The sequence below is a fragment of the Zalophus californianus genome, chromosome 14, assembly GCF_009762305.2.
Source record: "Zalophus californianus isolate mZalCal1 chromosome 14, mZalCal1.pri.v2, whole genome shotgun sequence".
Taxonomy (NCBI): domain Eukaryota; kingdom Metazoa; phylum Chordata; class Mammalia; order Carnivora; family Otariidae; genus Zalophus; species Zalophus californianus.
Window position 1 is genome coordinate 66,324,732 of NC_045608.1, and position 27,130 is coordinate 66,351,861.

The following is a 27,130-nucleotide window of genomic DNA, read 5'->3' on the forward strand; positions in this document are numbered from 1 at the left end:
GCAAAGACTCATGGGAAGGTCCTTGCCATCACAGACAGGAAGCTGTGTCATTCACATGAGGGCCTATATACCTCTGCCAGGAGGAGGAGCTGCATTTATTTGTTAATGGTTTCTGATTTTCCCAGGCTCCCTGGAACAGATCAGTTAGCAATGTTGGTCTATTCCATGGTCCTTTCCAGTCCGAATATACACATTGCCATTCTTCCAGTTTGGCAGCTGCTGCTATTTTATAGGTTATGGCCCCAGCCAGGCGTCCTTATGTCCCACTCGCACATAACACCTGCGTCAAGCACCTCTCAGGTGGCTACAAAGTCCTATTAATTAGCCAGACTTTTCCCCTTCCTCTTCCTCTCTGCCTTCGAGGATGCCCGGCATTTGTATGCGGACAGAACCCTAGAGAGGCAGTCTGGCTCTCACCTGACAGGTGCGATCCCCGGGGCCCAAGAGGTGATATTGCTCAAGGCCATTTAGTGACACCAAGTCCAGCTCTTTGATTAAAGCCTCCTCATGTCTGTATTCACTTACAGAGTGATTGGTTTTGATTAAAGTCTCCTCATGTCTGTGTTCACTTACAGAGTGACCTAGTCATGGCAAGTCTTCTAAGGCCAAACCCAACGGAAATAGAATTGTTGTATTATTGATAAAACAAAGTAGTGCAAAAACCATCACCTCTGCTCTAAGGTGGGGAAAAGCAAGAGGGCAGGGGAAAGAAAGAAGAGATATATAAATGACCCCAATGACCCTGTGGTAAAATACTGAAATAGCTGCTCAGTGGTCTGTGTGTCCGTCTGTCCACATTCAGACTGTATTCAAGAAAGCTGTCACTCTGTATAACCCAGGAGGTTCCTTTCTTCGGAGATTGCTCACTACACAGGCAGAGCAACATTCTGCCATGATCATCCCAATCTTAGCTGAGAGCGTAGAACAGAATGTGGGCACCAGAGGAGAGCCCCTGACCATGTGCTGTCCCTTCAAGGGACAAGCTTCAAGGTCTTCCCCCAGGAGGCCTCCCCAGCCTCACTGATGACGTCAGGTGTCCCCACTGCTTGTTCAGGTGGCATCTTCACCTTCCCTACCCGTTAAGGCTCATCATGCTTTATCATGATGACTATGTCACCTCAGTCTCTGGCCATGCTCTACGCTCGCTGAGGGAAGGATGACCATGTCTGTATTGTTCACCACCCGCAGAAATCTAGTTGTCTAAGAGAGTACACCATTAACTTCTGATCAGCCATTCTACCCGCACCTCCCCTTCCCCAAGTTACTAGAAGAAACCAACTGATGGCTTTCCTTGATAAATGGAAATGGCTTAATTTCCAAAAAGTGGAAGACCAACGCATGCAGGGTTGGGCCAGTGAAAATGGGAAGTTAACACTGACACATTTTCTCCCAAAGTTTGATTTAAAAAATATATATATATACCTAAAAACAGAAGTGGCACAACCCAGAGTTCACCATGACACAAGTAACTGCAAATTTATTAATAAACTTTGGGCTTCTCCAAGAAAGCTCAGAAGGCATTCTCCTGCTGCAGAGAGCACACAGGATATAGGGAACCGGGATGACAGCAGTGGATCGAACCCTGGCTCCTCTATTATTCAACAGAATTCGGAACACATTCTTCGAGCTACGAGAATCTGGTCTTTGTAAGTTGGTTAGGAGGGGAAGTTTCAGAAGCCTTGCAAAATTAACAGAACTCTCCCTGAAATGACCAAAGCTCCCAAAGGCACTTGGAAACATGATGAAATGACCCTCTGCTCCTCTTCCTGGAAATCATTTATGCATAGACTCTGATCGTCTAAGGCATTTTGCCTCTGAAAAATGGTTATTCCGGCTCTCTCGGCCTTAGCGCCATCTTCTTGGAAACCTCTGCGCCATGAGAGCCAAGTGGAGGAAGAAGCGAATGCGCAGGCTGAAGCGTAAAAGAAGAAAGATGAGGCAGAGGTCCAAGTAAACCGCTAGCTTGTGCACCCATGGAGCCACAGGAGCAGAAATAAGGCAAGCCAGAGGCCAGGGATGCTGGTACCAATTGTTGGACTGCATGCCTACTTTCTAGAGCTTGATTCAAGGGCTCTAGACCATCGCCATCTGATCGCGACGACCACCTTTGAAGAGACCCGCCTTGTTCATACCAAAACAGTCCCTTTTGGTCCTTTGCCCTGGACCTGTGACTTTCGGGACTAATTCTGTTTTCATCTGTGGCTGGATGTAACACGTGTACAATAAATCATCTCTTCTGCTGTCTTAGCTGAAGAAAAAAAATGGTTATTCCTCTAGGTAGGTGGGCAGGGCTGGCAATGTCAGCAAAAAACAGTGTGACTATCCAATGGGTGGGTATAAGATGCAAATTCTTTCTGCTCTGGAAAGTATTTGAGGCCAGAGGCACCTCCCAAACCTGATACCTGAAGTGTGAGTGTGTATGAAACCACTCAATATGGCGTTCCTTACATGTTAATGTCCACCCTTTCTTCCTCACAAGGGGCACAGCTCTAAGAGGAGCTCGGGAAATGACAACAGATGAAGGCAGTCAGGCTTTTAAGATGCTGCACCCGCTCCGAATGCCAAGTGGTCCCCAAAGAAGCTGGAATTAGACTCTGACTTAGAACCATAGGCAAAGTTGCTGAGATTGATGTACAGATAGAATCAGCCTTAACCGCTGGACATTTTACTGGACACACCCACTATAGACAATGACCTCCAGACGGTCAGGAGCCCCGATGAGGATGGATCTCCAAAAAGTCCATGCAGAGCTGTCTGGGGAGATCTGGCTGGAAATCTTTGGATGCCAAATAGGAAAGAGCTCGTCCCCCCATAAGAAGCTGAGGTTCCCATGAGAGACGATGGACTCTGAAAAACAAACTGAGGGTTCTAGAGGGGAGGGGGGTGGGGGGAGGGGTTAGCCTGGTGATGGGTATTAAAGAGGGCACGTTCTGCGTGGAGCACTGGGTGTTATGCACAAACAATGAATCATGGAACACTGCATCCAAAACTAAGGATGTAATGTATGGCGATTAACATAACAATAAAAAAATGAAAAAAAAAAAAGAAGCTAAGGTTCCAACTTTATAGACCAGATATAAAAAATAAATTGTAGAAGGGCCCTACTTGGCTGCCAGACCAACCTGGATATATAAGTCATTTGGGAGCAAAACAGAAGAGAGTCAGAATAGTGGCTGGTCTAGTCTAAGGAACAGTTTACTACCATAAATCTGGACTTCTTTTCTTGATCTTTATAACTTCTCAAATGTTTGGCAGTTTTATTAACTCTTGCTTACTCCCATCTCCTTCCCTGTAGTCAGACAAGAGTAAATCCCATCAATGAGAAAGAGCTTATGTACACGTGCTTTGAAGACAAAAAGGACCTGGATTTCCCAGGGCCTCGGTTTCCCTATTTGTAAGACAGGGTGTTTGGACTCCATGGTCTCTGGGAGAATGTGAGTCTTTCCCACATCTTACCCTTCCCTTACTGCTTTGTCCAGGAGGAGGAGTGTGATCTGGGAGCCCTCTAGGTTAAACGCCTTTGGACTCTACTGAAGACAGAGGGCTCCCCCTCGCCAGGCACAGTCTGAATAGTGGCAGCAGATATGAAAAGAAGAGGAAGGCAGGCTAGACCCCCAAATCCTGCAAGAATTCAAAGAGAACTGACTGGGTGCAAATGGGTACAGAGACATAACCATCTAGATTGGGTCTCCATGTGGTTTCCCAATAAATAATCTCATAGGTTGGTTAAAAGAAGAGCATGGCTGCATGAAGGCAGGAATGAGCCAAGGAGTTTGATGAACAAACAAGCCTGAGTTCTGTGCCATAGGAAAACCGATGTCTTCACACATACACAAATCCTACCTTTTTCCGTTGTAGCTTTTGCTTTTCCCTGAATTCTTCCATCTTCCTGGCCTCTTCTCTTAGAGTCTGGGCAAGCTGAATGTGACATTGGGCCACACTGTCTACCTCTGTAAGAAGAATTTAAAAAAACAAGACAAAACAATAAGCAAGATCTACATATGTCTGAATTCAAATATACAAAACCACACATAACGTATTCACAAAATCCTGGAGCTAATGGTAAAATTAACCCATTTCACTCGGTTACCAACATTTATTGAGTCCTTGCATGTGCCCAGCATTGCCCTGGCCACCGAGGCCAAAGCTAGCAAACCTTTAGCTTAGCCTCTTACCATTGGCTGTCACTCACCTAGTGAGTACCCAGGGCTGAACTGAAAAACAGCCTAGAACTGGACCGGACCCTTTGAAGACCAGAGTGCCAGGGTCTTGCCCTGGATTTCAAGTGTGAGAACCACAGCTCTAAGTAGTCAAATGCACATCATGATGAGAGGGTGTGCAGGATGGGTTCTCCTCCTCATTTCAACTCTGCTGAGTTCCTTTTCACCTTGGGAGCTGCTCTAATTTTTTTCTCACTGAATATGAGATTGCTGTTCACATTAAAACCCACCGCTGGTGACAGACAGACCCAGCACCTGCTGGGGCCGGCAAACGTGGTTTAAAGAATCACTTACGCTGCTTGAAGACTTCCAGGGCCCGCTTCAGGGTGCTAAAAAACAAGCACATGTATAGTTTCAGTTCTGGAAACTGGCTGTTCAATCTTATAATGCCACGGCATGCTTCTCTCTGCCCGCATCTCATGGCCTGTCAGCTCAACTTTGCCCGTGAGGTTGGGAAGACCACAAAGGATCAAGACTTTTGCCGTTCACTTTCCTCTTTCTTACTCTCTCAATCGCAGGCACAAGCATTATACATTCTCCACTGTCCACCCAGGTAGAGCAAGATGCCAAAATTCCTTATGCTTCATTTCCCCCAGTGGTATTACAGGAGTTACGGTCCCTTTCTCATAAGAATACCAGTCCTTCGTTAAGATATGATAATGAGAAATATGGATACAAGCCAATAAAGGAAGGGTTCAAACTCTGGCTCCTGATCGCCCCCTGTTTCATTCACTCATCAATCATTTGTGCTCATTGAACATAAACTATGAGCCAGGTATTGTGGCAGATGTTAATGATTCAATGGTACAAGACAGACACGGTCCCAGACCTCATACTCTAATGGGGGAGACAGACATTAAACACACTGCATCAGTGTTCTATTGCTGAATAACAAATTACCACAAATTTAGCAGCCTAAAATAACACACATTTATTACCTAATGGTTTCAGTGGAGAAAGACCCTGACTCACTTTTCACACCTTCTCTTGATCTCCCCCATCTTCTTATGGCCCATGGCTCCTCCCTCCTTGGAGACCCCCTTGCCTATGGTTTGAGTTCTTCCCATCCTACACTTCTTTAAGTAAACCTCCTTCCGGGGTCACTTGGCCCTGGGAATGCTCTTGCTCAGGCTGCCTTCATAGAAGCAGATCTCACTGGGCTCACTCCGGCCACTCAAGGAGGAAGGGAATTCTGTGAATTCATGGTCCCCCAGCCACAACAGCATAAGATCATGGATCATTTCCTATATGTATACATGTGTGTGGCAAGTTTTGCTATTTTGCGAAGTAAAAACCCTCGTCTTTTCCAGCTGGCCACTTCTTCTAGCTCTCACTTTTCCTGCTCTGTTCATTTATCCCAAAAGAAAGGATTCTTCTTTCTCCGTGCCTTTTCTCACACAAACATTTCCAATTATTACAAAGATATCAAGCAGAAAAACGTAACTGCACATTTTCCATTCACCTTACCCATCTTATGATACAATTTTTCGAGGAACAAATGTACTAGAAAGTATCCCTATCAAACAAGTACGCCAGTGGTCCAGAAGGACAAATGAGCATCACTGGAGCACAGACTTACTACTGGAATTTGTGAGAAAGGCAGAGGGCTACAGCAGCAGGTACAACCGGAAGTCTTTCTCCATGGGCAGCTGTGGACTTGAAATCCAGCCTCACCCACAAATTGTACAGGGTCTAAAATTTTTCCCAACCCTAAGCAACCGGCTGAAGGGCCACTAAAAGGGCAGTCCAAATCTCTCTTTCATTTGTCATTAGCTTTCTTGTCTCCCATCATCACTTAATTGCTATTTCCCTTGTTCAGGACACGATGACAATCCAGAGAGAGAATCAGAACCTTGGGGGTGGTGGCGTAGCAATGTCCATCTCCTCTTCTCCCTAGTGCTCTTCACTGTGGGAAGACAAAATACTCTACCACCCTTTTAAATAAGCGTTTTGGCCTTAAACCCTAACGTGGCCCATTAGAGACCTGAGTCTCTCAATGTGGTCCAGGAGATGAAAAATTCTAACTAGTCCACAGAGAAGCAAGTCTTGCACTCTTATCGAGGGCCCCCTTCCTAAAGATCATCCTAGAGGTGACAGAAACAGAAGTCACCCAAATGACCTTTCTTTTTTTTTTTTTAAGATTTTATTTATTTTTTTGACAGAGAGCTAGAGAGAGAGCACAAGTAGGCAGAGCGGCAGGCAGAGGGAGAGGGAGAAGCAGGCCCCCTGCTGAGCAGGGAGCCTGACTCAGGACTCCATCCCAGGACCCTGGGATCATGACCTGAGCCAAAGGCAGACGCCTAACCGACTGAGCCACCCGGGCGCCCCCCCAAATGACCTTTCATATCGACCTTGGAGACACTGTTGCTACAAATCATTTCCTGTTGCATCTTTCACTCTGAGGTACACTCTAAGAAGGAACACTGACTGGCTTTTGTCACAGAACACAGAGAAGGATGCTAGAAGCTCTCTATGAATCTACTAAGTTATAGGTCAAAGGTCTAAGAATATAATAAATATCACTTTGGATCAGGGCGCCTGGGTGGCTCAGTTAGTTAAGTGTCTGACTCCTGGTTTTGGCTCAGACCCTGATCTTAGGGTCCTGGGATCAAGCCACGTACCAGGCTCCACACTCAGCAGGGAGTCTGCCTGAGATTCTCTCGTTCCTTCTCTCTCTACCCCTCCCCCACCATGCTTACACTCTCACTCTCTCTCTCTCTCTCAAATAAATAAATAAATCTTTAAAATATATATATCACTTTGGATAAGACTCATTCTGCTAAATATCAGAGAGCTCAATAAATATCAATACAGGAGCCTGTATGACCACCCATGAAGCCACCAGCCCTGTAGATGAGAGAGAGTATGTTCCTAAAGCCATATCTTTATTCAGTGAGTGACAGAAGAATAACTAATTGTACAGAAACCTCACATCACTGGTGAGAACTATAAAATGGTGCAAAGACAATCTCTCAGAGTTGTCACAAACAGCGTGCGTGCATGTGTGCATGTGCCTAAGCCCCTCTATTAAATGTCTAGTATAAAATTACATATAGTATAATCCTCCCGATGAAAAAGTATACATAGAAAAAGACTTCAAAGAAAATCTAGAAAGTTTTACTAATGGGTTGTGGCTTCATAGTTCATTGGAGCCTTCTTTCTATTTTTCTGTATTTTCCATAACTGGAAATAAGGGGGGAAAAACAATTATAAACTGTTTTCACCCAGTATACATCACCCCACTGGCCAGCTCTGTCTGCTGAAGCAATGGGGGCTCCTGGCAGTACTGGTCGACCAGGAACCCGGAACGAAGCGTGGCACCTACTTGATCTCCGACTGTCCACATGGCTTCTTCCTGGAGAGGTTGAGAAGGTCTTTGCCATATTTCTCTTCAATTGATGCCCTAAGGGAAACAGAAGAGAGAGCTCTGAGTCCTTCTTGGTGCTGATTCTTAGTTAAAACACATGGCACTCCCCTCGAGGGCAAAACTGCATCTCTGACGGGAGAAGTTCAGATATAACACCATTCTCTAAAATGCAGAACTCCCTCTACCCAACAGGAAGAACGGTGAGAAGACCAGTGGTCTTCACCTCTAAGTCACCAGCCTGGACATCACGGGCAAAACCAGACATGGCCCCCTGACCAGCACAGGCTAGGGCATTACAGACTAACTATTCAAAACTATGACCCAAGGATTTATATACCAAAAATTAATTTTTATTTCTATTTATATACATACACTTAAGTGGAGTAAGAGATACTTCCACCAAATGCTGCACTCCTAAGGCCCACCCCTCCTCCCGTGTTCTCGAGGAATATCCTTTTACCCACCCTATAGAGTTCCTCTTTCACAGTCAATTGAAAGATGCAGCTAAACCGTAGCAACGAGAGGGATAGAATATAAACTCTGCAGTTGGCAGGTCTCACAAGAACAACAGATTGTTACTTGGTGTAGTATGGTCTGTCTAACGTGCCAAATACCCCCATTCTCCCATCAGGTACAGCGTCCCAGGTACTGCAGCAGGTACACTGCAGTGGGTTCCGGAACCTGATTTTCCTAGGTTTGAAACCAGATCTATCCTTTCTTAGCTGTCTGACCTTGGACAAGTTACATAACCTCTCTGAGCCTCAGTTTCTTCAACTGTAAAATAAGGATAATAAAACTGACCACACAGGGTTATTAGGACAACGAACAAGATAATGTATGCAAAATATATGGTAGCTTATACGTGTATCTGGCAAGCCTTCAATAGCTGGCAGCTATTAATATAATCTCACTTAATTGCCTCTAGCTACTGGCTGCAGGATGATGATCCTCATTTTTATATTCCTCGTTTCCTGCTCATATCAGGAGCTTGGTATATAAGCTGGCCCCATCTGGGGTTCTAGGGGTGAGAGAGTCCATGGGCTTGAGTACCAGGGACAAAATAGGTTCATTTCAGGGGCACCTGTGTGGCTCAGTTGGTTAAGCGGCTGCCTTCGGCTCGGGTCATGATCCCAGGGTCCTGGGATCGAGCCCTGTGTAGGGCTCCCTGCTCAGTGAGAGCCTGCTTCTCCCTTTCCCTCTGCTGACCGCTCTACCTACTTGTGCTCTCTCTCTCTCTCTCTGTCAAATAAATAAAAAAATAGGTTCATTTCATTGTTAACCAGTGGAAGACCTCAAACTGGGATGTTCTGTAGAAGCTTTTAGGAAGCAGGAGGGAGGAGAGGGGGAGAGGAGGGGCCAGGGAGGAGGAGAAGGTGAAGGGGAGGAGGGGGAGGGGGCAGGAATATGACCTGGACTTTGAAGGATGGGGAGAATTCACTTAGGCATCAAGGAGAAGGGAAGACATTCGGGTGGGAAATAATGGAGTAAAGATATAGAGGCAGAGACATCCAAAGCATACTAATAAACTCTGGCTGGAATAGAGAGAGTGGGGGTACTGAGCACGAATGTATGAAACAGAAAGAAAAGGGGGGGAAAGAACAGCTTTGCACAAGGAACAAGCACATCCTCCTAGAAGGTCACCTGCCCTTCTGCCCAGCGCTGATGAGTCATAAACACAGGGTCCGTGTGTGTGTGTGTGTGTGTGTGTGTGTGTGACACCTCTGGAGCTGTCACTTTCTAGGTTCCCATGGTAAGTTAATTATCCAACTTCATTTGAAAAGTTACTCTTCCGGGGTGCCTGGTTGGCTCAGTTGGTTAAGCACTGACTCTTGGTTCCAGCTCAGGTCATGATCTCAGGGTCCTGGGATCGAGCCCCGCATCGGGCTCCCTGCTCCGCGGGAAGCCTGCTTCTCCCTCTCCCACTGCCCCTGCTTGTGCGCTGCCACTCTCTCTTTCTCTCTCTCTCTCTCATGTGTGTGCTCTCTCTCTCAAATAAAGAAATGAAATCTTTAAAAAAAAAAAAGATTCTCTCTCTTTCTCTTGGCTCCCCCAACTTGTGCGCTTTCTCACTCTCTTTAAAAAAAAAACAACAAAACAAACAAACAAAAAAACAAATAAAATTGAATAAAATAATAGGGCAGTGATGTTTGTTAAACTTTCGTTTTATGCATGTGTGTACTGGGTGGCAGTGTAAATCTTTTTTTATTTCCTTTTTCTTTAAAAAACTGTATTTTTTATTTTTTATTTTATTTCTTACTGAGGGTTACATTTAAAAAAAAATGTGGACACCACTGATTTCCATCCCCATCCCCATTGTGTCAGGGGTCTCTTGGATGGTCCTGCCTGGGCAGCAGAAGCTTCAGTCAGTAGCCAATGGCTCCTCATGGATGTATGGCAAGGCTAGTTCACTCCCAGGAGAAAATGTATAAAAGCCCTACCTGGAGGAGGAACACAAAAAGCGAGGGATGTTCTGCAATCTGTGTATCTTGCATTCGTGAAATGCCTGTTTGCCGGCTACCTTGTCAGAGCTCCGCTGAAGAAAGGGGGAAGCCCACCTCCGGTGCCCATTAGGAGAAAGGAAAGGTGTAACTTGGTGTCACCCCTGCCAACCAGCTTGGGTAGAAAAGGGAGGCTGGTCCCTCAGAGAAGGAGGTGCAGTGACCAGCTCCCTGGAGCCTGAGAGTGGACACCCCCCTCCCCACCCACCCCTCCTGGTATGCACCGTGTGTCAGGGCTCCAGTTCCCTGGGGACTTTCAAAGAGTTTAGGGAGAGAGGCCTCATCATCCAGGGCGGACAACCATAGACCTGTGATGTTACCCAATGTTCTCTCGAGAAGAAAATAAAAACACCTGATGGAAAAACATGTTGATGTCTGGATCTCCAAGTTATAAACCTCTTACTCACTGTGTTACAAATAGAATCTGTTCATTAGTTTGGGTCCTGGCAACAACCCTGATCTTTGGCCAAAGATCCCTCTAAAGTGTTCCTTTATCTGGAATCACTGGGAAATTGAGTATTCCGGTGGGATAAGATTTTCCACAAAACTAACTTACCCCCATTAAGTATGGAATTAAAAAAAAAAAATCCTATCCATTAAAAAAAGAAAAGTTAAGGAAAAATCCTCTAAACTGGCATGGACCGCCCTGAACACCCCCTGCCCTCTGGAAGACTGTGACCCGCCCCCCTCTTTCTCACTGCTCTGTGGCCACGGCCACCCCACCCCACCCCACCCCGGTCTCTGAATCAGGTAAGTCATGCTCCTCTCCGCCTGCAAGCTTGCTGTCCTCCCACAGACACCTAGCTACTCCTCCATCTATCAAATCCACACCACCCTCCAAGGGCCCCTCAAAGGTCCTATCTGCCCCTCTTTATTGACTGGTCTTTCACAATCTCCCTCTCCCATGACGTTTTTAGTGCTATGCGTATCACCTCACTTCGGATTTTATGATATTTTGTTTGCTGTTTCATTAATAAATCTCATCTGTCACAATGATTTTTAAGAACTTCAGGACAGGGGCGCCTGGGTGGCTCAGATGGTTAAGCGTCTGCCTTCGGCTCAGGTCATGATCCCAGAGTCCTGGGATCGAGTCCCGCATCGGGCTCCCTGCTCCTTGGGAGCCTGCTTCTCCCTCTGCTTCTCTCTCTCTCTCTCTCTCCCCCTCTGTCTCTCATGAATAAATAAATAAAATCTTTAAAAAAAAAAAAGAACTTCAGGACAGAAATATCATTTACTTCTTGGGTATCATCCCATAACCTAGAGCAGAGGGCCTGTGAACCCCTGAAGACAAACAGAAAGCAGTAAATGGTCCCTTTGAGTGGGAGTGCTTTGTCTCCCCCTCCGTCTTCAAGGAAGAACAGCTGGTACCTCTCTTTCAAAAAGTCTTCAAACTCTTTGCAGTTCTTGCGGCCGTTGTTCAGGTGCTGGATGATACAGTCGTAGCCCGCGGTGCTGAGGATGTCTGAGTTCTGGTGAGAAACGACATTGTGTCAGAGCGGGGACAGGGGAGACGGCAGCCCCAGGCCTGCTGAGTGCACAGGGCCGAGCACAGCGGGGGAGCACAGGGGGGAAGCCGGCAGTGGAAAGTTTCTGAAGCACTTCACCTCCAAGGCATATGTGACCAAAGAGAACAAACTAGAAGTTAAGTGTGTATGCAGCTATGGGAGAATTGTCGAAGTTATGAAACCAAAGGGCCACAAAACAGGAAGTGATGGGACAGAGAGAGCACATGGGTGAGGGAGCTGGCTGGGTTCTGTCCCTCCCTGGGCCCCCACCCAGAACCAGAACCAGGGCTACACAGTTTTCCCTTTGTCCTTAAACTTGTCACAGAGCTTGACACAGATGCCTCTTCCCACACCAATAAGCCTGGTCTGCGGGGGGAGGGTTGAGGGTATCCCTACAAAGGGCAAGCAGCTCTGAGCCAGGAGCCAGGCCCCAGGGGCGGAGAGGGGGCCCGCTTGCCACCGGGAAACATGAAGGGGAACCAGCACAACCCATCACATGGTCACTGGCTGGCTCCAATTTGCGGGGGGTGGGGGAGGGAGATAGGAATGTGTTTTTTTTTCATTTTAAATTAGCAATCTATACTATTTTATTCTACTGTGCGCTCTGAGGTTGGAGGAAGCTACCTAAGTCCCCAAAGCAGTATCCCCAGAGACAGTATATTTTTAAAATCAACATCCCTCAGCCCCTTAAACCAACCAGTCAGGGGCTAAAGAATATCCCCTAAAGTGTCCCCTAATGAGGCTATTTCCCTGGCTTCTACATCCAAATGCATACAATAGGTTGCCAGATTCAGACTCCAGTCCCTTAGGGAGGTCAGTTAGGCTGCCCTGGGGTATGCCCTGGGGAGCTCTGAACTCACCCACCCCCAGCCCAGCCCAGGTGACCACCCCTTCCCAGCCCCCAGTCCGCTGAGGGGAACGGGGCGGGGGGGGGGGCACTCTGCCCTTGGTGGTGACTGGGGGACTCCTGAAGACACCTCTCTACTTAGCCACGGGCACCAGAGAAGCAGAATTTCTCTCTTCTATTTGCTGCCACTTACACAGCCTGGCCTAGCAGACAGGGTCCCAGGGAGATCCAGTAGGACCAAGGCTTGAGGTTGATTTAACATGGCATTCAGAAACCTAACTGGCCATAACTCACACTGCATTTTTAAAGATGGGTTATTATCAGAATAGTCAATTTTACACATATAATTAAATCGAAGTTAAAAAATGCCTTTAATTCTATGAATTCTGGCTGTTGTTTCAGCATAGATTTAGGCCTCGGGGAGCCTAAGGAAATAGCCTCCATCAAAACTTCACTCCTCTCCCCACCCCTCCATACACACTTCTGTCTCAGCCAGGTAGGCTTCTTACGGTCACCTGCAATGCAGCGCTCAGCGGCAACTCTAAGACAATGTTTACATTATGCCCTCCTGAATCCAAATCCAGTCCCTCAACCCCCAAGTTTTCTGGAAGCCTCCTCTGAGTAGCCCCAATGCCCCCTCCCCTGGGCTCTCAGAGCGCCCCGCTTGTGAATTTGCTGTTCGGTATCCACCACATGAGGAACCTTGCTGTCCCAACCCTTCACAAGTTCCTGCAGCTTCTTCCCAGTCTGGGACCACTCCTGCACACACACACACAACCAAACCATCTAGCTTCATACGATGCACACCAAAGCTCTGCAGTAAAATTCTGTAGGATGAAAATGCCTCTTGTGTTCCAGCCAGATGCATCCAAGGAGAAGGATGAAAACAGACTCTGGAGTGAATGAGTGAATGAGTGGATACACAGGTCCACAGTCAATGCTGGTTTGTAGACAGAGGTGCTCTGCCCTTCCTAGAGAAAAGCACTTGGGTTCTCTGTCTTATGATATTCATTTGAAAAAGGTACTTCCCTTTTTCTTGTTTTTTTTTTTTTAATTTTTTAATCGTTATGTTAAGGTACTTTCCTTTTTCTTAATGAAAGGTGCAGACACTCTTTGGGCTGGGCAGGAAGGATTGGAGATAGACCAGGGTTTCGTGGAAATAAACCAGATCATTAGGACTCCTGGCTGTCAGCCTTAACCAGAACTGCTGCTTCAGAGCAGAGACTGGGGTACAGAGGTGACCAAGAAAGGAAATCCCCAAGGATTTGGAGGGCCAAGTAGGATGGAAGACTGCATGAGCATCAAGATGGCAGCACAACTTTGCCATCAGAACTGATAACCCCATAACCCCAATATCCCCAGCTTGGTAAACAGAGCCCTCTACACAGTATCCCTGACTTCTCTCCCCCGGCTTTTCCCACACTGGTCTCTTCCCTGACCTCCAAATGGACAGGTTATGTATCTACCCCAGGACTTTTACACATGCTCCCCCCCCCACCCCCCGGCCCCCAGTGGGAATGCCATTTCCTCCTCTTCACCTAAGTCTCACCTCTGCTTCAGAGCCAGTTCAAATCCCATTTCCTCTCTGGAGTCTTCCTCAAGTAATCCCTCTACGGTCTTCTCTTCCTCTTCTGACTACCCAGGGTGTTTAATGCCCATTCCTCTATTTAGCTCTTATTCTATATTATTTTATGTCTTTAGTTAACATCTTTTTAAAAATCAGTTAACTTCTTAAAGATTTCTGGATTACACCCAACTTTTATCACCCACAGCAGCTTCCACATTAATGGTGCTTGAGAAATGTCTGTTAATTACATGCCAACTACAGACAAGATACTAACAAGGTTACAAAGTCCTCATTAGAGTTCTTGCAACCAAGGAGCCTATTGTTCATTTAGGGAGTCAGTAAAAGACAATTACATAAAATAAACGTGCATGCACAAGGAAAATTAGAGATTAAAACAATATACAAGACTATAAAGAGAAAATATGTAATGAATGAGGTAGAGAAGAAAGATTAGGCTTGGGTCATCAGCAAAGAGAGAAATAAGACTTAAACTGAGTCTTTTAGAATGACTGGGATTCACACGAAAAATCAGAAGATATTTCAAACCAACTGATAGTGAAGAAAGTGGTATATCAACATTTGTGAGATGCAGCAAAATAGTGCTTAAAGGGAAACTTAGAGCTCTAAATGCTTATATGAGAAAAAAAAGTTTTAAAATCAATGATCTAAGCCTTCACTTAATGGAACTAGGAAAAAAGAATGAATGAAATCTGTAGTAAGTAGAAGGAAGGAAATAAAAGTAGTGGAACACAATGACACAGAAATGGACCAACAGAAAATGTTCATGAAAAAAATTGCTTACCTTCCCCGGGAAATTCAAATTAAAGTCACAGTAATATCTACTTCATGCCCATGCCCACTAGAGCAGCTAAAATTAAAAAGTCAACATTGAAGGTAAGCAGGAATGCTGAGCTGCGAGAACTCTCACGCATTGCTGATGGGAGTATAAAAATGGTACATTGTGGAAAATGGCGATCTCTCGAAAAGATAAATATATATATATACCCCAGGACCCAAAGTTCCACCCCTCAGCATTTACCCAAGCAAAATGAAAACATATGTCCACAAAAAGACTTGCACGAGATCGTCATGGGAGTGTCAGACACAATAACCCAAAACTGGAAACAACCCAAATGTCTAACAACTGATGAATGGCAAACAATGTGTGGTATATTCATACAATGGGATACTACTCAGCAATAAAAAGACAGAACTCCTGACCCATGAAACCACAAGGATGGATCTCAAAAACCTTACACCAGTGAAAGATGCCAGACACAAAAAAGTATTTGCTGCGTAATATCACTGACATGAGATTCTAGGACAGGCAGGCAGTCCTAGGACTTATTTCTACGGGAAAATAGATAACAGTGATTGCCTGAGCGAGAAACTGAGGCTGGAGTGGGAAGGGCCCCTCAGGGAATTTCCTGGAATGATGGAAAAGCATACACCCATGTGACCCGCATTCCTATCAAGACCATCCCATAGAGAGGTGTGGGCTGTACAGGTGTATGCAGTTTTCAAAACTCACTGACCTAGGCATTTTAGCTTATGTAAATTACGCCTCAATAAAATTAAAAGGCCAAAAAAAAAAAATGGATTAGGATGCAGAGGGAGAATGGGCAGGAGGCAGTCAGCAGAAGGAAAAGAGGAAGCTAAGCCTTAGAAGTGGACCCGGCCTTGGAGTCCTGGGTGGGGCAGGGACATGAAAAAGAAGGGAGAGCGGATCCAAGCACCCAACAAACCTCCCCAAGACCAAGAACGTAAGGTTTCATGATGCTCAAATTACAAAGAGGTAAACAGCATTCAGGTTCAATCAATGGGTTAGTACTTTAACCACAAAGGCATTTCAGTTTTTTTTTAAGACAAAAAACTTGTCAGATCCAGCAGTGAGCACGTGTGCGCCACATCAGCAGACATGTGAACCAAAGAAGAGTACTAGCAGTCTCCTGAGCATGGTAGCAAGCAGCCCAGGCCAGGTGGGGCTGTGGGTTCACAGAAGGAGGACGTCTCTGCGGGCTGCCTGGTGGAGGAAAACCCCACTGCCCACCAGCTCCCCACCCCAAATCTAACAGTCAGGTCTGATTCCACTCACTCAGTCCAGGCACATACACGTCTCCTTCCTGCCCCGCGCTGAGCCCCCTGCTGCAGGGGCCTCTCAAAACTTGTTTCCTGGCTCCTTTTCCCCCATGGGGCCTCTGGACAGAAGGATGAAGGCAGAGGGGAAGCAGAGAGTACCTGCAGCTTCCAAAGCTGCCATCCGAGTTACAGGCGCTGCGCCAGAGTGTCCCCACCTCTGGTTCTGTGCTGCATCTCACGGCCACCCTATCTGTCACGGTGTCTGCTACACACAGTTTCTCTACACGGAGGAATCACCCAGGCAGACCCCCAGGTCCCACCCAGACCCCCTGGTTCTGAGAGTGGGGAATCTCCATTGTTTACACTCCTCGCAAGTGACTTCATGCCGTTTGAGAACAGCTGCCACAGAAATGATGACAAACAAGAAAACAATCAGGGGGCGCCTGGGTGGCTCAGTTGGTTAAGCGACTGCGTTCGGCTCGGATCATGATCTTGGGGTCCCGGGATCAAGACCCGCATCGGGCTCCCTGCTCGGCAGGGAGTCTGCTTCTCCCTTTGACCCTCCCCCCTCTCATGTGCTCTCTCTCTCTCTCACATTCTCTCTCTCGAATAAATAAATAAAATCTTTAAAAAAAGAAAAGAAAACAAAACAATCAGGGTTCCGGCGCAGAGGCGCTGAACACCGAGGAAAGCAGGACGCACGCGCACGACAGACGCGGGACGCAGGAGAACCCCTGCTGGGAACGGGCATGAAGAGGGCAGAGAGCGACTCCATGGTTTGCATTTCATTATGAAACCTCTTTGAGTAAAAAATGCAAATCAGCGTTGATGCCTTCTGGAGGGCCCCACCAGAAGGAGGGCCGCTGACTTGGAGTTCTGTACAAAGGCTGCGTTTGTCGGCCACCTGGTGTGTGACTCATGCGCCGGGCGCACTTTGTATTACGGGTCCACCGCAAGGTCCAGAAACACAGCGAGGCGGGAGCTACTTCCATGTTTTACAGCTGGAGAAAATAAGGCGCTAGGAAGTGAAGGTCTCCTGACCACTGCCTCCAACCGCAATGAAAAATGTTAACCCTTAACCAACAATATTATCCAAATCTCTGTCATTCATTAAGAGTTAGACCGCGACAGTAGGCGTGGGATACAGACCAAGGAGGCATTCCCGTTAGCTCCCTGTGCTCTCAACCTGGACCTTGCTTTCCTACTTTCTTTCCTATCTCCTTTACCCAAAGAGGTAAAACCAAATGGTTCAAACTCACCTTATCAGCAAATATGGATTAATTATTGTTAATTAATATTAAAAATTAGGTCCAATATTCATTGAATGCTTGCTCTATTCCAAAGAGCATACCAACTATTACGCATGGAATGTCCTGTTTAATCCTTACAACAATCCTATGACACAGGTATCATTGTTATCTTCATTTATAGGACAAGAAACTGAGGATCAAAGTCTATATTCGTAAACCACTAGACTACACAGCTTCTCTTCCTGGAGGACGAGGACCATAGCTAACTTTCTGTCAGTCCACTTCCTAGCAATTCTAAAGATTTTATTTTTAAGTAATCTCTACACCCAAGGTGGGGCTCCAATTTACAAGCCCCAGATCGAGAGTCAGGGGCTCTGCCGGCTGAGCCAGCCAGGCACCCCGCCCCCACCCAGCAATTCTACATGGGCACACCCAGGCTTTCATGCCATACTTGGGTTTGAGTCCAGAGTTACTGCGCCAGCTGTGTGACCTTGAGCTAAGAGCTCAGTCTCCCTTCGTGTGATTTTACATGGCTGTAAATGGGGATTATTGTAAGGATCGAATGAGATACTGTGCTTTGAGTTTGTCAAGTGCTTCATAGACTAAAGGAATGAAGGGAGCCACGTTCAGATTTCTCAAGACCAGGCGACATGAACAAAAAAGCGTATGTATTTGGACCTGTGTGAACTTTTTCCTATATAGCCTATGAGCTATTCAAAAATAAGTATGTCATCATCAGAGGAAGCAGGGGGAAATGTGTCAGAGAGACCTCAGCATGAGATATGGAAACTGCTGTTTTCAGCCATGTGTTCCTAAAACCGAAAGTCAAAGTCATCTCATGGTTGTGTCCTTAATCCCTCTCTTAAGCCATAACAGGGGACTCTGAAGGCAAGAATGAAGCCCACCCCAGTTCCCACTCCAGCGGTGCTCTGCAAGCCCACAAAGTACCTCCTGTGCAATGCCAAACTTTCGCATCAGAAAAGAAAATGATTGGAAGGATGTGCACCAAAATATTCAAAGCAATTTTCTTCTGGGGCGCTGGCGTGGTGCAGTGGGTTAAGCACCCGACTCTTGGTTTCAGCTTAGGTCATGATCTCAGGATTGTGGGATGGAGCCCGGCATTGGGCTCCGTGCTCAGCAGAGAGTCTGCTTGAGATTCTCTCTCTACCTGTCCCTCTGCCCCTCCCCCCACTCTCTCTCCTCTAAAATAAATAAATAAATAAAATCTTTAAAAAAAAAAAGGAAAGCAATTCTCTTCTTACTATTTCTGTATTTTCTAAATTTATAATCTTAAGTCTTTCTCCCTACCTCCATCCCTTAAATATGGCAAAGGTCTTTTTTTTTTTTTTGAGGTCTTTTGTTTCTCCCCCATGTGTTCGCCAGCCCCACTAACAAATGATCCATAACCACAATGGAAAGTAGGGAAGAGCCCAGTGAGGAAGCTGGAGATGTGTAGGAATTTCCATTATATAAAAAGCAAATGGGGGGCGGGGCGCCTGGGTGGCTCAGTCGTTAAGCGTCTGCCTTCGGCTCAGGTCATGATCCTGGGGTCCTGGGATGGAGCCCCGCATCAGGCTCCCTTCTTGGCGGGAAGGCTGCTTCTCCAGAAGTTCCACAAACTTTCCCAGGAAAGCCCTAGAAACCCTCAAGCCCAACTCAGCAAGGGCTGGATCTGAAGCAACCATGGAAAATCGGCAGGGTGTGTGAAGGCCACGGGAACCCGGCCAGTGTCCTGCCCTGCTCTCAGTGCAGGCCGAGCAGCTGATGCTGACTTTTGTGCCAAAGCTACAGACTCCACCCAGCAGCAGGCTGCTAGCAAGGACAGGAAGACCAGAACAGCAACAGGCAACTGACCCTAGGTACCATCAGAGGTTCCACAGTAAAAATTGAAAGAAATAAAGGTTATGCACGGTTCTAAAGTCCTGTAAATGCCCTTCACCTCCAGGGTAACGCCCTTCTCACCTTCTCACTCCAGACAGGCAAAACTATCAGAAACTGCCATGATTTCTAGATATACAAGTATCTACTTGGAAAACCAGATATTTTATCAAGAGAAAAGCTAGGAACTGAATTACTTTTTTTTTTAAAGCATTTGCTTTTGTATGTCAATAATAATCACGTAAGAACGTAACTTAAAACACAAAGTCCTATTCACAATGCCAACAAGACATATAAAATACCTAGGAATAAGGCTTTTTGAAGGAAAACTATAAAACATTACCAAAAAATACAGACAAAATTCACAATACGTCTAGAAACATATTCTAGTCCCAGATGGAAAAATCTCATATGGGAAAGATTCAGTTCTCCCCAAGTAAATCTATAAAGTTAAAATAATTTCAATCAGAATCAAGATATCAGTGAGGTTTCTTTTTAAATTTAACTTCATTCCAAAGCCCACCTAAAAAGTGTAGGTGAATGAAAATAGCCCAGAACATGTCAAAAAGATAAGTAATGAGTAAGGACTTAGCCTACCATATAAAAAGCAGTATAAAGTAAGAAAAACTTTAAAAGTGTGGTACTGACATTGAGAATTGATACTCAGGTAAATAAAATACAAATAACAGTCCAGAAATGGTTTTATGTACACAGGGGTTTAATATATGATAAAGGAAGCATTTGAAACCAGAAAGCAAAGGATGGCTTATTCAATAAATGTTATTGTGACAATGACTGTCCATTTTGCCAAAAACTAAATATAGACCCCTTTCTAACATCATACTCTAAAATAAATACCTGATTAAGTAAAGGTCTAGGCATGGAAATCATACACATGTAAGAAGAAAATACAGAATATATATCTTTTTAAATATTGAGGTAAGAGATTTTTCTAGACTGCAAACTTAGAAGACATCTTAAAAAAAGGCTAAATTAGCCTATTCTGAAAATACAGTTTAGCAAAATTGACCTCATTTGAGATAAAAAGTTTAAACAGGCCGATTTTCATAGAAGAAACAGAAAGTAATCAAGGAGCAGAAAAAAGCAACAGAACTGGATGTTTTCACAGGAGAATGGAATTCCACCAAATTGTCAGGGGAAAAAAGTATCCCTAAGGTCCAAAATTGATCGGAAATGAAAGAAAATGTCCTAACTCATCTTGTAAAGCAAGAATAACATAATATTTAAACTTGATGGAGTACAAAAAAGAAAGTTACAGACCAATATCACTTATAAATATTAATCAAAATGTTCTAATGTTAGCAAAAATAGGGGTGCCTGGGTGGCTCAGTTGGTTGAGCCACCAACTCTTGGCTTCGGCTCAGGTCAAGGTCTCAGCTTGGGATCGGACCCCTGTCATCAGGATCCGTGCTCACTGAGGAGTCTGCTTGAGATTCTCTCTCCCTCTGCCTCACTCCTTACCCCCACCGTGCCTCTCCTGAATAAATAAATAAATCTTTATAAAATGTTAGCAAAAATAATCCAATGCCACATTCAGAAGAGAATATAACATGACTAAGTGGGATTTATTCCAGGAATGAAAAATTGGTTTACTATCAGGAAGTTTATTAACCTAATAAAACACTGTAATAAATCTAAACAGAAAAATCATGATTTTCTCCATAGATGCCTGTGGTAGGCTGAATAACAGACCCCAGAGATACCCAGGTCTTAAAGCCTGGACTCTATGAACTTTATCTTATATGTGAAAACAAGTCTTTGTTGATATGATTACATTAAGAATCTTGGAAATAGGGATATTATCCTGGATTATTTGGGTGGGCCCTAAATGCAATCACAAATGTTCTTATAAGAAGGAGCCGAAGGAGATTTGACACCAGGGAGGAAAAGCCATGTGACCACGGAGGTGAGACTGGAGTAATGTGTCACCAGCCAAGAAATGCCAGCCACCAGAGCTGGGAAGGAAAAGGAACAGATTCTTCCCTGCAACCTCCAGTATGGCCCTGCTGACACCTTGATTTCATCTTAGTGATGCCGATTTTGGACTTTTGGCCTTCAGAACTGTGAAAGAATACATCTCTACTTGCAGAGATATAATACACATGGAAAGATAATCTTTGTTCTTGGACAGGATGACTCACAGTCCTAAAAATGTCAGTTCTGAGTTAATTTGTAATTGTAATGCTATCCCAGTGAAAATACCAACAAGTTTTCTCTTATGTGGTTAAACAAAGTTCATACGGAAATCATAAAGCTGCAAAGGTGGCCAAGAAAATACTGAGAAGGAAAAGTTCTGAAGGGAAGCCTGCCCTACCAGACATTTAGACATATTATAAAGCCTCCATAATTAACACACTGCGGGGCTGGTGCAGAAATAGTCAAACAGACTGGTGGAATAGAATATAAAGTCCAGAAATAGATGCAAGTACACATGGAAATTTAATATATGCTAAAGGTAGCATCTCACATCACTGGGGCAAAAATGGACTTTTTCCGAAGTGGTGCTGGGGCAACTGTTAGCCATTTAGAAAATGATAAAAATAGATTCAAACCCCATACCGTACACAACAGTAAATTCAAAATGGATCAGAGATCTCAAGGTAAAAAACATGAGACCTGCAAGTACTAGAAGTAAACATTCATGGGGTGCCTGGGTGGCTCAGTTGGTTAAGTGTCTGCTTTTGGCTCAGGTGTCCAGGGTCCTCGGATCGAGCCCCGCATCAGGCTCCCTGCTCAGTGGGGAGCCTGCTACTCCCCCTGCTTGTGCTCTCTCTCTGTCTAATAAACAAAATCTTAAAAAAAAAAAAAAAGAAGTGAGCATTCCAAAAGGTTTTCTGTGACTTAAAATCCAAGTGCACTGGGGCGTCTGGGTAGTGCAGTCGGTTAAGCATCTGCCTTCGGCTCAGGTCATGATCCCAGGGTCCTCGGATCAAGCCCCACATCGGGCTCCCTGCTCGGCGGGAAGCCTGCTGCTCCCCCTGCTTGTGCTCTCAACCTCTCTCTCTCTCTGACAAATAAATAAATAAAATCTTAAAAAAAAAAATCCAAGTGCACTAAAAGAAAAAATTCATACATCTGACCACCTAAAAATAAACTTTTTCATAGCAAAAAATAATAATAGACAACATAAAATGGACAAAGTAAGGGAAAATATTTACAATAAAACCACAGCTGAAGGGCTAATATCCCTAACATATAAATAGTATAAATAATATCCCTAACAAATAAATACATATAAAATATATATAAATATATAAACATATAAAATTCTTTAAAATTGATGGAAAAGGATGGGGTGCCTGGGTGGGTGCAGTTGGTTAAGCGTCTGACTCTTGGTTTCAGCCCAGGTGATCAAGGTCGTGGGATTGAGCCGTGTGTGGGGCTTCGCACTCGGCGCGGAGTCTGCTTGAGGTTCTCTCTCCCTCTCCCTCTGCCCCTCCCTCTTGTGCTCTCTCTCTCTCTCTAAAATAAATAAATAAACCTTTTAAAATAAAATAAAAGAAATTAAAAGAAAAGAAAGGAAAATAAAACAAAATTAAATAGATGGAAAAAGAACCAGACAATGGGCAAGAAATACGGAACAGGGGCGCCTGGGTGGCTCAGTCGTTAAGCATCTGCCTTCGGCTCAGGTCATGATCTTAGGGTCCTGGAATAGAGCCCTGCACTGGGCTCTCTACTCAGCAGGGAGTCTGCTTCTCCCTCACCTTCTGCTTGCCTTTCTGCCTACTTGTGCTCTCCCTCTCTCTCTCTCTTTGTCAAATAAATAAATAAAATCTTTTTAAAAAAATACGGAACAGATGATTTACTCTGTGTGTATGTGTTCCTTAAATATCTAGAAAAATATACAACCTCAGCTATTAAAAAGAGAAATGCAAATGAAAACAACCTCACCCAATCAGAATGGAAAAATTAGTCAGTAGCAAACACATTTAGGTGACAAGACTGTGGGAACAGCCGCTCTCACACGTTGCTGATGAGAACGAAAATCGGTTCAAACTCTAGGAGAGGGAATTTAGCAATATCTAACCAAACTATGTGTGTGTTTACCTTTTAATCCAGCTATACCACTTCTAGGAATTTACCCTGAAGATACATCTCCAACAAAAACAAAGCACATAGGCACAGGTTATTCACTGAAGTGCCATCTATAATTACAAAATTTTGTGAACTACCTAAATGTTCGTATAGACAGGAGAGTAGCTGATAAACTGTGGTACATCCACACAATCAAGTTATATGTACCTATAAAAAGGAATGAGAATTGGGGCGCCTGGGTGGCTCAGTTGGTTAAGCAACTGCCTTCGGCTCAGGTCATGATCCTAGGGTCCTGGGATTGAGCCCCGCATGAGAAATGGCAGATTCCAGGACTGGGGCAGAGAAATTAGCTATTACCTGTAACATCTTGTCCCAGTAAGCAAGGAGTGCTCAAAGAATGATGGGAATATATCCAAAGGACACAGGATCTAGGACACATGATCCAGTTTGGAGGGGCTCCTTGCTATCCAAACCTAGCAAAAGTGGAGCATCAAGGTAAATCATGATGGTAACATATTATAATCTATTGAATAAAATAAGAATCCATGTGTGCAAACTAACAGAGAAAGAGAGAGAGGGAGGAGAGAAAGCTCTTCTTTACAGTAGAATACCAACTTTATCGTATAGATGGAATCAGAAAATCACCATACAAAGACTTGTACATGAATGTTCATAGCAGCTTTAGCTGTAACAGCTGAAAACTGCGAACAACTCAAAAATCCAACAACAGATCAATGGATAAACAAACTGTGACATTTCCATAAAGTGGAATATAACAAAATTGAACATATAACAAAAAACAACTTCCCATTTTACTACAGATTCATTTCTATTATGTGCGGTAAGACCATGACTTTGTGAAAGACGATTATCCCTCCAAATTTAACATAGAAGGCATTAAGATTTAGGAGACATTAATGTTCAGAAAGTTGGCTAATGTTCAATTATTACCTATCTAACCTTCAACATGATCCAAATCTCTCTCTCCCTCCCTCCTTCTCCCTCTCTGCCTCTCTCTCTCTCTCTCTCTCTGTCACAGACACACACACACACACACACACCCCTCAGGGACATGAGAAATTTGATTTACAAATCCACTGGGAGAGAAAAATCTAAGAACTGAAGGTGGGTGTTTTAATCCATGAGGAACAGTAGACCACCCCCAAGAGCACTGTTAATGTTAGTGCTAACACTTTCCCAGTTACTAAAAGCAAGTTGAAGTTCTATAGTTTACCCCTGAGAGGGGCATGACTGCCTATATCACAGGATAAAATCAGAGGTGCATCATTCCATTTTACATATGTGCTGCTGAAGCGAGTACAAATCAGTGTCCAGAAATACAGACTCAAAAATCCTCCTCCTGGTGCATAGCGTGCCCAAGACACCGCACAGGCCTGGAAAGAAAGAGTGCCAGGAAGTGGTTACACCTAAAACTGGAAGTCAGTCCTCAGATAGGGGAAGAAGGGAACAAGAGAGTAGTTCTCCAAACCCCAGCAGTCTGACCAGCAGAGCCAAGGAAGCCAGCCAGACCAAACACCCCATGGACTACCACCACTGTCAAAGCAAATAACAGAACTAAGCCAGGAATCCAAAGTAGGTCAAGCCCAGGGAAATGTCCAATGTCACTGCCCTGGCTGACTTGTATTCCCTCTCGCTCCACGTGGGTGGGAAGTTTGAACCTAATCCATAAAAATTCCCATCAGTCTCTGATCCCTTTCGTGTCACATCCCCACCGAAATACCATTTTGAATGCCTTTAATCTCTATCTATTATCCTTATGGTGTACCCACTAGGCAAACCAGATACTCAAAGGAGAAGAAATCTGCAAGTCTTGGGACAATATGTAACTGTCAAGACTCATAAACAGCCACATCCCTGCAGAAGTAATGTCTAGGATGCACTTCCACAGCTGCTAACTGGGAAACCTCAACGGCATGCCTTATCCCATACTCCAGTAATCCCCAGATTCCATCGATTGGGTTTTTTCTATGACAATTTAGCTGAAGCCAAGAATTTGCAAATTAATAGAAAATATGTAATGTTAATGAGAATAACTTTTTCTAAGGTAGAACCTGGCCTCAGGGCATTCATTCCTATTCAATATCTTCCATCCTCTTCATCTCTACTTCTTTTTTTTTTCAAGATTTACTTATTTATTTAAGAGAACGAGAGAGAGAGAGAGAGAGAGAGAGAGAGTACATGAGAGGGGGGAGGGTCAGAGGGAGAAGCAGGCTCCTCGCTGAGCAGGGAGCCCGATGCAGGACTCGATCCCGGGACTCTAGGATCATGACCTGAGCTGAAGGCAGTCGCTTAACCAACTGAGCCAACCAGGCGCCCTTCATCTCTATTTCTGAAACCCCAGTGCCTAAATCGGAAGAATCCTCAAAAAAAATTTCCCTTATGTTCTCTGGGTTTGGATTTGCCAAGGCAAAAGCGGGTTTATAATTTCTAACACATTTTGAACCAAAAATGAATCGGGGTTAATTATCAATTGATTAGAAAGTGGAATTGGGGGCGCCTGGGTGGCTCAGATGGTCAAGCATCTGACTCTTGATTTGGGCTCAGGTTGTGATCTCAGGGTCCTGGGATCGAGCCCAGCATTGGACTCTGTGCTCGGCGGGGAGTCTGCTTAAGGACTCTCTCTCTCTCACTAAAATAAATAAATAAATGTTTTGTTTTGTTTTGTTTTAAGTGGAATTGAGCAGAATATCCATGTCCTAAACATTGGAGGTAATCAAAGAGTCTATTGACTTTCCCACAGTATTCTAGCCTTGGAGCACTACTGTATTAGAGAGCATCTCAGAGCTCAACCATATATCTCATTTCCATCCTTTTACAAATAAAGGAACGCAGGCCTAGGTTGCAGCTCGACCGGTCATTATATTCTCATTATATTCTCAACATGAACAGAAATACATTATGCAAAAAGTGTTACTCAACCAACAATAGTCAAATACATGCAATATTCTCCAAATGTGCCCCTCAGAACCAATTAATTTTGGTTCTGAGGAATAAGACCAAGTAATACATTTTTTTTATTCAGGAATCAATCATCCTTCATGTCTCGGTGACTCAGCCTTCCCTGTCCCCTGAAATATGTGACTCTTGTTTCTACTTGTTTCTCGTGACTCCATAAAACTGACGACACTTTGTGTAGATTTAGTTGAGTTTTAACGTTAGTTTATTTTTTACGTCACCGCTGCCATGTCACTGAGGCCAGACCAAGTTTACTGTATTTTGGACTTTCTGTACTTTGGGTCCATGACTTTGGGGAATGAGAATGCCTTACATATTCAAATTTCAGACTTACTCATGTCTTAAATGTCAGAATTCTAGAAGAGACAGGAAGTATGTCTTCCAGTATATGTTCTTCTAAGTCCATTGACTTTTCTCCTCTAAGGTACTGATTTCTTAGCCAGCCTGATCCAAGGAGCATTTTGCATGAATTCTGAGCACAGAGGATATTCAGGCATCTTAGATGTGAAACATGTGTTAAAATGACACTTGACTGAACTAGACCAATAAATCTGATTCACTGATGCTACATTTTAACCCAAGTGAGTTGAAAACTTGTATCCATACAAATCTACACATGAATATTTAGACCAGCTTTATTCCTAACTGCCCCAAATTGGGAGCAACCAAGATGTCCTTCAGTAGGTGAATGGATAAACAAATTGTGGTATATCCATACCAGGCAATGTTATTCAGCCATAGGAGGAAATGAGGTATCCAGCCATGAAAAGACATGGGAGCATCTTAAACACATATTGCTAAGTGAAAGAAGCCAATCTGAAAAGGCTATGATTCCAACTACATGACATTCTGGAAAAAGCAAAACTGAAGACAATAAAGAGGTCAGT

At 44.5% G+C, this 27,130-nt stretch overlaps 1 protein-coding gene across 1 annotated transcript in view; it reads right to left on the reverse strand.

Moving 5' to 3' along the window:
• The window catches only part of PSTPIP2 (proline-serine-threonine phosphatase interacting protein 2), a 64,620-nt gene that overhangs the window by 19,832 nt on the left and 17,658 nt on the right, over positions 1-27,130 (reverse strand). The window contains exons 2-5 of the mRNA XM_027575963.1: positions 11,454-11,554; positions 7,546-7,623; positions 4,515-4,549; positions 3,844-3,950 (exon numbers count right to left, since the gene is read on the reverse strand). Coding sequence (XP_027431764.1) covers positions 3,844-3,950; positions 4,515-4,549; positions 7,546-7,623; positions 11,454-11,554 — 321 coding nt within the window. The remainder of the gene's footprint in view (positions 1-3,843; positions 3,951-4,514; positions 4,550-7,545; positions 7,624-11,453; positions 11,555-27,130) is intronic.